This window comes from Hemiscyllium ocellatum, chromosome 10, assembly GCF_020745735.1.
Source record: "Hemiscyllium ocellatum isolate sHemOce1 chromosome 10, sHemOce1.pat.X.cur, whole genome shotgun sequence".
In the NCBI taxonomy this organism is placed as follows: Eukaryota; Metazoa; Chordata; class Chondrichthyes; order Orectolobiformes; family Hemiscylliidae; genus Hemiscyllium; species Hemiscyllium ocellatum.
The window spans coordinates 114,253,208-114,265,322 of NC_083410.1; the positions used below are offsets into that span (position 1 = coordinate 114,253,208).

Sequence of the window (12,115 nt, forward strand, 5' to 3'; positions counted from 1 at the left end):
GATGGTTCGAAATTGCGTATTCTTGCATTTTTCATGATGAGTTCAAAGTGAAATCTTCAGCAATATGTTTCTCTTTTCAGAAATCTTCAAAGACATTCCAACATAAGAACACTGAATAATGTGTTTGTTTTATCATTAGAAAATGTGATGGGGATTTTTGCTTGATTTCTAGGGTAATAAGGAGTGGGAGGAAAAGAGGATGCACATTTTCCTATGAAGATAATGAGCCTTATTTTGGACAAAAAGTTACCGTTAGGCAGAAATGGCATGATTATTGGTGCTTGGACCAATTTTGCAGACAGTGCAATCTGTTACAGTAAATATAGTAATTGCTATAGACCTAAAGTAATTATTTAATATGATTAGTAACATATATTAATTTTCCAGCTTTGGATAGTCTAATCCAATGTGTATATGTAGTTTTAACGTTTTAAGTATTTATATCTTTCTGCTTGTCATCTTAAGTGAGAAAATGTCATGCTTGTATGGGTGATTCAACTTAGCTTCCTTTGTTGAATTTTAGGTAGCCATAATACCTTGAAGTGTCATGTGAGATTGTATTTGCAAATCTACTGCAAAAACACATTAGCTACCCAGCTGAAATAAGGAATCTCTTCATTGATATGTAGACATGAAGTGGAGGTGACAGTGTTGGACCGTTGTTGACAAGGTCAGAAGACACACAACGCCAGGTTATAGTCCAACAGTTTATTTGAAACCTCAAGCTTTCAAAGCGCTGCCGCTTCATCAGGTGAAGTGAAGAGAAGCACATAGGCACAGAATTTATAGGTAGAGAGATCAAAAGATCGTACAAATGGCGAGTGGAGTGTCGACAGGCTGAGTAACAAGTCTTTGCAAGTGATCAAGAGTGTCAGACGGTGTGAGTAAAGTGTCAGCAGCTGACAGCAAGTGAAGGGTTGATTTTTTTATCTGATTAATTGAGACAGAGAGATAATTACAAAAAATTAAAAATAATATGGTGCTGGATGCAAACCAGATGGCTAGTATAACATGATAGGTATAGGGGTCGTATGCCGAAGGTCTAACCAAAGTAACGAGTAATCTACAAACTAATTAAGGTAGAGAGATCATAACAAGTTATCAGGTGATGGTGTCAAAACAGGACAGTAAGGAAGATTTTACAAATACAGAACAGTAGCACAACATGAACCCAAGATCATGGTTGAGACCGTTTTCGTGGATACAGAACTTGGCTATCAGTTTCTATTTGGTGATTCTGTGTTGTTGTGTATCTCAAAGGCCGCCTTGGAGGATGCTTATCTCAAGAATGGAGGCTGAATGCCTTGACTAAGTGTTCCCCAACTGGTAGGGAACTTTCCTGTCTGGCAATTGTTGCACAATGCATTCATCCATCAAATTTTAAACAGACCATCATTTGCAGCCAACTACCCAGCCTTCAGGACAACATTGATCACCACACCACACATACCTGCTATGTCAATCTCTCAAGATATGCCATATCATTGACATACACCATCACCTAAGGTCCAACATGTTCACGACAGATACTCATGTGAGTTGGCCAATGCTGTCTACCTCAGACACTGCAGGCAAGATGCCCTGAGGCCTGGTATATTGGCAAGACCATGCGGATGCTACATCGAAGAATTAATGGATACTGTACAACAGTTGCCAAATGGAAATATTCCATCCCAGTTGCGGAACACATCAGCAGTCAAGGACATTCAGCCTCCAGTCTTCGAGTGAGCATCCTTCAAGGCGGCATTTAAGGTACACAACAATGCAGAATATTTATAGGATGTGGGTGTCGCTGGCTAGGCAGCATTTATTGCCCAGAGGGCAGTTAAGAGTCAACCACATTGCTGTGGGTCTGGAGTCAGGTGTAGGCCAGACAAGGTAACAATGTCAGTTTCGTTCCCTCAAGGACATCAGTGAACCAGACGGTTTTTCCGACAATCGGAATGGATTCATGGTCATCATTAGACTTTCAATTCCAGATTATTTTCTTTATATTTAATTCAGATTCCACCATCTGCCGTGGTGGGATTTGAACTCAGGTCCTCAGAACATTATCTCGGCCTCTGGGTTAACTGTCCGGTGATAATACCATTGCCAGTTCCGTCCCCATGCAGATGGTCTCAACCATGATCTTGGGTTCATATTACAATACATCTAACCTCTCCATACTGTTCTGTATTTGTAAGATCTTCCTTATTTTCTGTTTTGACGCCATCACCTTGATCAGGCAGCATGGTGGCTCAATGGTTAACACAGTGCCATGGACCAGGGTTCAATTCCAGCCCCGGGTGACTGTCTGTGTGGAGCTTGCACATTCTCCCTATATCTGCATGGGTTTCCTCCAGGTGCTCCAGTTTCCTCCCACATTCCAAAGATGTGCAGGTTAGTTGAAATGGCTGTGCTAAGTTGCTCATAGTGTTCAGGGATGTGTGGGTTAGGTGCATTAATAAAGTGTAAATGTAGAGTATTAGGGTAAGGGGATGGGTCTGGGTGGGTTACTCTTCAGAGGGTTGGTGTGGATTTGTTGGGGCGAATGCCCTGTTTCCATGCTGCAGGGATTCTATAACTTACGACCTCAACACCTTAATTAGTTTGTACAGTTTTGGATTGCTTGTTAGACCTCGGCATGCAATTCTTATAGCTACTATGTTATACCAGTCATTTGGTTTGTCTCTAGCACCGTCTTATTTTAAATTTTTTGTAATTGTCTCTCTGTGTCAATTTATCGGGTCAAAGGTCATCCCTTCACTTGCTAGTCAGCTTTTGACACTCCATTCACGCTATTTGTATGATCTTTTGATCTCTTTGGCTATAAATTCTGTGCCTGTGTGCTTCACTTCATAGAATCACCACAGTGGGGAAACAGGCCATTTGGCCCAACAGGTCCACACCCACCCTCTGAAGAGTAACCCATCCAGATCCATTCCCCTACCCCATTACTCTACATTTACCCCTGACTAATGAACACACTGGGCAATTTAGAGTAGCCAATTCACCAAACCTGCACATCTTTGGACTGTGGGAAGAAACCGGTGTACCTGGAGGAACCCACACAGACATAGGGAGAATGTGCAAACTCCACACAGACGGTCATCTGAGGCTGGAATCAAACCTGCGTTCATGGCGCTGTGAGGCAGCAGTGCTAACCACTGAGCCACTGTGCCGCAACTTCACTTCACCTGACAAAAGAGCAGCCCTTCAAAAGCTAATGATTTCAAATAAACCTGTTAGATTATGACCTGGTAGCATGTGACTTCTGACCTTGGTGTGTAAAGTTTAGGTTTTCTTGAATAGCTGGGATGCATCAAGAGTAGGAGGGCAGGGTTCAGATTTGTGGGACATTGGGACTGGTTTTGGAGAAGGTGGGACTATTACAAATTGGGTGGTCTATACTTGAATCAGACTGGAACTAATGTCCTTGGGGGAGTTTTTGCAACTGCTGTTGGGAAGGTTTTAAACTAATGTGGCAGGGGCTGGGAACCAGAAGAGAAGACTACTAGACAATGAGGTGGAAACTGGAGACTGTAAGGATCATAAAGTTAGCATTACCAAGGGGAAGCATCGGCAGAAAGCAGATGAATGTAACAGAACTGGCAGCCTGAAGTGCATGTACTTTAATACAAGGAGTATAGTGGGTAAGACAGATGAACTTAGGGCTTCGATCAGTGCCTGGGAGTATGAAGTTAATGCGATCACAGAGATTTGGTTGAAGGAAGAGCATGATTGGCAATTAAATGTTCCAGGATATAGCTGCTTCAGACAGGATAGGGAGAGAAGTAAAAGAGGGGGGAGAAGTTGCATTGCTGGTTGGGAATGATATCAAGGCTGTGCTAAAGGAGGACATTATGGAGAGCTTGAGCAGTGAGGTGTTATGGGTGGAGCTGAGAAATAAGAAGGGTGCAGTTACATTGGTGGGGCTGTATTACAGGCTTGAGGTAGAAGAACAAATAGATAGATTATGGAAAGATGTAGAGGCAACAGGTTGGTGGTGATGGGAGATTTTAATTTTCCCAACATTGACTGCGATACACATAGTGTCAGAGGTCTGGATGGGGCAGAATTTGTAAGGAGCATCCGAGAAAGTTTTCTAGAGTAGTATGTGAATAGTCCGACAGGGAAGGGGCCATATTGGACCTGATAGTGGAGAATGAACCAGGCCAGGTTAATAGAAGTTGCAGCGGGAGATTTCTTTGGGAATAGTGACCACAATTCTGTAAGTTTTAGAATACCCGTAGACAAAGATGAGAGTGGTCCTAAGGGAAGAGTACTAAACTGGGCCAAGGCCAATTATATCAAAATTAGGCAGGAGCTGGGGAATGTGGATTGGATACAGCTATTTGAAAGTCCATCTTTGATATGTGGGAGGCTTTCAAAGATAGTTTGAAGATCGTGCAGGATAGGCATGTCCCTTTGAAAACAAGGAATAGGAAGGCAAGATTTGTGAAACGTGGATGACAGGAGAAATCGTGTGACTAGCCAAGAGGAAAAGGGAAGCGTGCATATGGTCCAGGCAGCTAAGAAGCAGACCGAGCCTTGAAGGAATATTGGGAGAGTAGGACCAATCTTAATCGAGGAATCAAGCAGGCTAAAAGGGGTCATGAAATAACTTTTGCGAGCAGAATTAAGGAGAATCCCAAGGCATTTTATTCATATATAAGAAACAAGAGGGTAACTAGACAAAGGGTTGGTCCACTCAAGGATAATGAAGGAAGATTGTGTGTCGAACCTGAGAAAATGGGTGAGATTCTGAATGATTACTTTGCATCAGTGTTCACTGATGAATGGGAGGTGATGAATGTTGAGATAAGAGATAGAAGTTTGTTTACTCTGGATCACGTTGACATAAAGAGGGAAGATGTGTTGGGTAGGCTAATGGATATTCAGATAGACAAATCCCCAGGACCAGATGGGATCTATCCCAGGTTGCTGAGGGAGGCAAGAGAGGAAATAGCTGGGCCCTGACATGTCTTTGTAGCATCCTTAAACACAAGTGAGGTGCCGGATGACTGGAGGGTTGCTAATGTTGTCCCTCTGTGCAAGAAGGGTAGTAGCGAAATTCCAGGTAGCTAAAGACCAGTGAGCCCGATGTCAGTGGTGGGAAAGTTGCCAGAAAAAGTACTAAGGGATAGGATCTATTTATATTTGGAAAAGAATGGGCTAATCAGTGATAGACAACATGGTTTTGTGCAGGGGAAATTGTGCCTTACCAACTTAATAGAGTTCTTTGAGGAAGTGACCAAGTTGATAGATGAAGGAAGGGCTGTTGATGTCATATACATGGACTTTAGTAAGGCGTTTGATAAGGTTCCCCATGGTAAATTAATGGAGAAAGTGAAGTCACGTGCTGTGCAAGGTGTTCTAGCTAGATGGATAAAGAACTGGTTGAGCAACAGGAGACAGAAAAGTTGAAGGAAGTTTCTCAAAATGGAGTAAGGTGACCAGTGGTGTACCACAGGGATCAGTGCCGGAGCCTCTGTTGTTTGTAATATACATAAATGAAGTGGAACAGGGCATTTTTGGTCTGATCAGTAAGTTTGCAGATGATACGAAGATTGGTGGAGTAGCAGAAAGCATAGGAGACTGTCGAAGAATACAGGAGGATATAGATAGACTGGAGAGTAGGGTGGAGAAGTGGCAGATGGAGTTCAATTCAGGCAGATGTGAGGTGATGCATTTTGGGAAGTCTAATTGTAGAGTGAACTACACTGTAAATGGAAGAGCCTTGGGAAAAGTTGCTGAGCAGAGCGATCTGGGAGTTCAGGTCCATTGTACCCTGAAGGTGGCTGCAAAGGTGGATAGAGTGGTCAAGAAGGCATATAGTATGCTTGCCTTCATCAGATGGGGAACTGGGTATAAGAGCTGGCAGGTCATGTTAAAGTTGTACAAGAGTTTGGTTTGGCTGCATGTAGAATACTGTGCACAGTTCTGGTCGCCACATTACCAAAAGGATGTGGACACTTTGGAAAGGGTGCAGAGAAGGTTTACAAGGATGTGCCTGGTATTGAAGGTGCTAGCTGTGAAGAGAGGTTGAGTAGATTAGGTTTGTTTTCATTAGAAAAAGGAGATTGAGGGGGGACCCGATTGAGGTCTACAAAATCATGAAAAGGTGTAGACAGGGTAGATAGAGATAAGCTTTTTACCAGGGTGAGGGATTCAATAACAAGAGGTCACGCATTCAAGGTGAGAGGTGAAAAGTTTAAGGGGAATATATACAGAAGATAGTTGGTGCCTGGAACGCGTTGTCAGTAGAGGTAGTAGAGGCAGGCATGATAGATTCATTTAATGTGCGCCTGGACAGATGCGTGAGTAGGTGGGGAGCAGAGGGATACAGATGTTTAGGAATTGGGTGACAGGTTTAGACAGTAGATTTGGATCGGCTCAGGTTTGGAGCGCCGAAGGACCTGTTTCCAGGCCTGTAAATTTTCTTTTTTCTTTGTTCATCAATCCAAGCAATTGCTTTCCAGGTTGAACTTAAACCCATTGTGCATTGGAAATTAGCATTTTACGTTGTTGATAGTATTTGTACAAATGGATTTTAATGCCTGAGAGAATTGAGGGATTTGGGGGAGTGGGTGGGCCCTCATTCTGACCTTTGCAGAAGTACATTTTGCAGCTTTCTTACCTTTGGATATCTGTTTGTCACACACTATGTTTCAGCCCTGTACATGAAACCCTCCAAATCACAGACTTGATCGTCGTTTTCTTGCCACCTCTAATCATTTCAATGCTTAGTAATTTGGAGAATGCACTCTTGCCATTGCTTTTCTTGCTTTAGTTTCTTTGTGGCAGATACTGTCTTCTAACAAGATATTTCTCAGATACTTAAATTGTAATAACTTTTTCAGATGTTGAACATTATTCTTTCCTGACAATACTACTTCCAGTCTTCATAACTTCCACCTTTTTGACATTAATTTTTATTCCCTTTCATCACTTCATTCATGCAGGTGTCTGTGGAACTTGTAATGTGCTATATGTTAGGACCTGTTCATCTGCAAGTCTCACTATCTTACCAACTGACTTGCTACTTTCACATCTGTTACAACTTTATCTAATATTTCTTTTCTCTTGCTTAAATGTAAATGTTCAAGAGCTGTAATAATGGTAATTATAGTTTTGTCAATGAGAAAATTTATAGCCCATGTACTTTGAATACATCAAACAATATTTATAATGCAAAATTTCAGTATAGATTGAATGTGAATAACTACTTTATATACGTGACTCTAGATGGAGGCAGCAAGTAAAGACCCTGCACGTCATGAAAATGGGTCAAGACCAGGTATGAATACCAACCAGGTTTCATCCATCAATCTAGATCGCTTTGAAGCTGAGCTTCAAAACAAGCTAGAAGACCTGGACAGAAGGTTACAATGTAGTGAGGAGATCCAAGATGATGATGAAAAGGTAAAATATAGTGAATTGTTGAATTTTTTATATTTTTATATCATTGGAGATTATGCAAAGTATCTAATCATGTTCGAAATACATTATGACACAGATATACTTGATGCATAAATCTATGAAAATACTGTTATGTGCTTAGAATCGATCTGCATGAATTGTGTGTTCCTTTGGGAAAGCTCTGCTTGCTGTAAGATTTTGACATCAGGCTGTCTCTGGTGTACTTCAGCTTGTTACTGAACTAATGGATCTCAACCAAGTTGCCACAATTAAACTAAGTATTGCCTTTGTTTAATTCTCTCGACTGTCCTTCAAAGCCTCAGGTTGTTTTTTCTTCCTGCGTTGAAGCCCCTTAGAACTTTATCTGCATTTAAGATATGATGTAAGTGCGATTTGAATTGAATTGAATTTATTGTCACGTGTACCGAGGCACAGTGAAAAGCTTCAACCCCAGGGCATCAATGTGGACTTCACCAGTTTCCTCATTTCCTCTTCCCCTACCTCGCCCCAGTTCCAACCTTCCAGCTCAGCACCTTCCCCATGACCTGTCCCACCTGCCTATCTTCCTTTCCACCTATCCACTCCACCCTCCTCTCTGGCCTATCACCTTCACCCCCACCCCCATTCACCCATTGTACTCTTTGCTACCTTGCCCCACCCTCCTCTCTGACCTATCACCTCCATCCCCACCCCCATTTACCTATTGTACTCTATGCTACTTTCTCCCCACCTCCACCCCCCTCTCATTTATCTCTCCACTCTGCAGGCACCCTGCCTCTATTCCTGATGATGGGCTTTTGCCCGAAACATCGATTTTCCTGCTCCTCGGACGCTGCCTGACCTGCTGTGCTTTTCCAGCACCACTCTAATCTAGACTCTGGTTTCCAGCATCTGCAGTCCTTGTTTTTATCTGCAATGAAAAGCTTTGTGTTGTGAGCAATGCAGGCATATCACATAGTTAAGTAGCATAGGTAAGTAAATAATAGGTAAACAGCGGAAAAAAACCAAAAACACCAGTACAGGCAAATGTTAAGAGTTTGTGAGTCCATTCAGTATTTTAACAACAGTAGGGTAGAAACTGTTATGAAACCGGCTAATGCATGTTTTCAGGCTTCTGTACCTTCTCCCCGATGGTAGAGGTTGTAGAAAAACATTGCCAGGGTGGGATGGATCTTTGAGAATGCTGGCGGCCTTTCCTTGACAGCGGGCTTGGTAGATGGATGCTATAGATTTTGTGTTTGGTCATTGTTCTATTTACATGTGAATCTAAGCACAGAAACACTCTTCTGATTCCAGATTGTATATGTGAATGTGGGAGTTTTAATATATCTGTATTCATGTGAGCACATGTAAACATGCCCGTGTGGGCTTGAGTGGATGTGTGCGCAAATGCATGTCTACTACCTTGTGTGTATAGCAACATGTATGTTGGTGCTCGGCCTGTCTATTTAAAAATATACTTTCTCAGGTGGATGAAGAAGAAGCGGATGTGGAGGAAATGCTACAAGAAGGAGAGCGACTGCTACAACTGACTGATAATGATAGGAAACAGAAACAAATCCGCAAAAAACTAATTCTATTACAGACAAAACATGCCTCTGTTAAGGTACATGTTGGAGTGTTCAGAATAATTTGTATCTCTGGTGTTAATCACATTGCTGTCTGTGGTTAGTGATTGATCTTTGTATGCAATTCCAAAGTTGCTTGTACGTAATTTGATTGTTTAAAAGAGGTTTATCTTCATCTACTCGGGATGACCTCCAAATAGAGTTGAAGACTATTTGTTTGCTGTGGTATTCAGGCAACAAAGTTAATGCAGAAGGAGAAAGTAGGAGGGCAGTCTCCTAGATGGTTGCAGTATAAGAGAGAGGAAAACGAATTCCTACAGTGGCTTGATGACATTGAGCAGCAACTGTTCACCGCTTCTAGCTCAGAAGACCAGGAGAGATTACAGGTAAAAATTAAGCTCCTTTTAATGTATGTCTTTTGTTAATTTTAATTCACTAACAGATGTGAGCATTGCTGGCATGCCCAGCATTTATTGTCCATCCCTAGTTGCCCTTGAGAAGGTAATGGTGAGCTACTTTCTAGAATTGCTGCAGTCCAGTTTGTGGCATCTGCAATGCCATTAGAGAAAGTGTCCCAGGATTTTGGCCCAGCGATGCAGAAGGAACGGCACTTTATTTCCAAGTCATGGTGGTGACAGTGTAGAGGGAATCTTGCAGGCAGTGTACTGATGTATTATTTGCCATTGTCTTTCTAGATGGTAGTGGTCGTGGATTGGCTATCTAAGGAACTTTGATGAATTTCTGCAGTGCATCTTGTCGATGCTATTGAGCACCATTGGTGGAGGGAAATGAATGTTTCTGGATGTGTGCGAATCAAGTGAGCTGTTACCACTAGGGTGCAGTCAAGTTAGTTGAGTATTGTTGGAGCTGCACTCACTAGGCAAGTGGGGAAAATTTCATCATGCTCCTGATGTGTATGTTGCAAATTGTGGACTTGATGTGGGGAGTCAGGAGATGAGTTAAAGAACAAAGAAAATCACGGCAAAGGAACAGGCCCATTGGCCCTCTAAGCCTGCGCCGATCCAGATCCTCTAACTAAACCTGTTGCCTATTTTCTAAGGGTCGATATTCTTCTATTCCCTGCCCATTCGTGTATCTGTCTAAGTACATCTTAAATGATGCTATCATGCCTGCCTCTACCATCTCTGCTGACAATACGTTCCAGGCATCCACTGCCCTCTGTGTAAAGAACTTTCCACGTACATCTCCCCTAAAATTTTCCCCTCTCATTTTGAACTCGTGACCCCTAGTAATTGAATTCTAGGAGTCACAAGTTCAAAGTGAGAGAGGAAAAAGTTAGTCGCTATAGGATTCCTGACCACTGACCTGCTCTTGTAGCCACAGTTTTATATGGCTGGTGCAGTTCATTTATAGGTCAGTGTAACCTCCAGAGGGCTGATTATCAAAGATTCAGTGATGATAATGCCACTGAATGTTGAGGGGCAATTGGAGTCATAGAGTCATGGAGACAGACTCTTTGGTCCAACCCGTCCATGCCGATCAGGTATCCTAACCCAATCTAGTCCCACCTTCGAGCACCAGGCCCATATCCCTCCAAACCCTTCCTATTCATATACCCATCCAAGTGCCTCTTAAATGTTGCAATTATACCAGCCTCCACCACTGCCTCTGGCAGCTCATTCCGTACCCGTACCACCTTCTGTGTGAAAACGTTGCTCCGTAGGTCCCTTTTATATCTTTCCCCTCTCACCCTAAACCCATGCCCTCTAGTTCTGGACTCCCCAACCCCAAGAAAAATACTTTGCCTATTTACCCTATCCATGCCCCTCATAATTTTGTAAACCTCTATAAGGTCACCCCTCAGCCTCCGACGCTCCAGGGTAAACAGGCCCAGCCTGTTCAGTCTCTCCCTGTAGCTCATTAGATTCTCTTGTTGGAGATGTTTATTCCTTGGCATTTGTCTGGCATGAATGTCACTTGCTGCTTGTCAACCTGGATGTTGTCCAGGTCTTGCTGCATTTGGACATGGACTGTCTCAGTATCTGTTTATTCTGAAGTGGTGCTGAACATTGTGCGATCATCAATAAACATTCCACTTCTGACCTTATGATGGAGGGGAGGTCATTGATAGAGCAATTGAAGGTAGTTTGGCCTGGAATACTAATCTTAAGAACTCCTGCAGAGATGTCCTGGAGCTGAAATAACTGATGTCCAATAACCACACCATCTTCCTTTATGCCAGGTATAGCTCTAACCAGTGGAGAGATTTCTACCTGATTATTTTATGTCTCCTTCATGCCACACTGTGTCAACTGTGGCCTTGATGTCAAGGGCAATCCCTCTCACTTAACCTCTGGAGTTCAGCTCTTTTATCCAGGTTTGAAACAAGGCTTTAATAAAGTCAGGAGCTAAGTGGCCCTAGTGGAATCCAAACTGAGCGTCAGTGAACAGGTTGTATTTAATCAGGTACTAATTGACACACGGTTGATGATGACATTACCATTTTGCTCCTCACTGAGAGTAGACTGATAGAACAGGGCTTTCCTGGGCAGTTTTCCACATTTGTGGTATAGATACCAGTGTTGTAGCTTTGTTCTTTGTGACTTCTTTAAATTAATACAGGATATTTGCTCTCCACAAATAGTGTTGTGGTTTTCAGTCAATATTAATTAGGGCTCAAAATGTCATACGACTGATGAGTATTTTGTGAATAGACTAAGATCAGTAATATTGTTACATGAGTAGAGTATGAGATAATCCAAGGATGTTGACTCAAAATTTGATTTTTTTGTTCAGGAACTGACCCAAGACTTTGAACAACGACGGGAAGACTTCAATGTCTTAAAACAGAAGGCACAAGATCTAATACAGTATCGTGCCTCTTCAGGGCAGGACCCCATTAGTGTGGAAAAGCGCTGGTGTCAGATAGAAACTCTGTTTTCCAATTATCAAACACACCCTTTGAAACGTCCAGTAAGTTAATTTACTTATATTACATGAACCCAAAATTGTCAGATAAGATTATTTTACAAACACAAATTCAGCATGTGCTGCAGCGCCTGTGGGGGGAAGAGAGAGAGAAAGAGAGAGAGTTCACATTTTGAGACTAGTATGTCTCCTTTTTGGAACTGAAGGGGGATAGAATATGAAGGATTTTATGTTGTTGCCAAAGTGAGTGGAGG

The 12,115-nt window shown here is 42.4% G+C and overlaps 1 protein-coding gene across 11 annotated transcripts in view; it reads left to right on the plus strand.

The window, feature by feature from the left end:
* Positions 1–12,115, plus strand: part of LOC132819922 (utrophin-like) — a 751,240-nt gene that overhangs the window by 349,603 nt on the left and 389,522 nt on the right. For all 11 annotated transcript variants that reach the window (XM_060831897.1, XM_060831902.1, XM_060831903.1 and 8 more), the window contains 4 exons: positions 7,231–7,407; positions 8,873–9,010; positions 9,206–9,358; positions 11,730–11,906. In XM_060831897.1, coding sequence (XP_060687880.1) covers positions 7,231–7,407; positions 8,873–9,010; positions 9,206–9,358; positions 11,730–11,906 — 645 coding nt within the window. The remainder of the gene's footprint in view (positions 1–7,230; positions 7,408–8,872; positions 9,011–9,205; positions 9,359–11,729; positions 11,907–12,115) is intronic.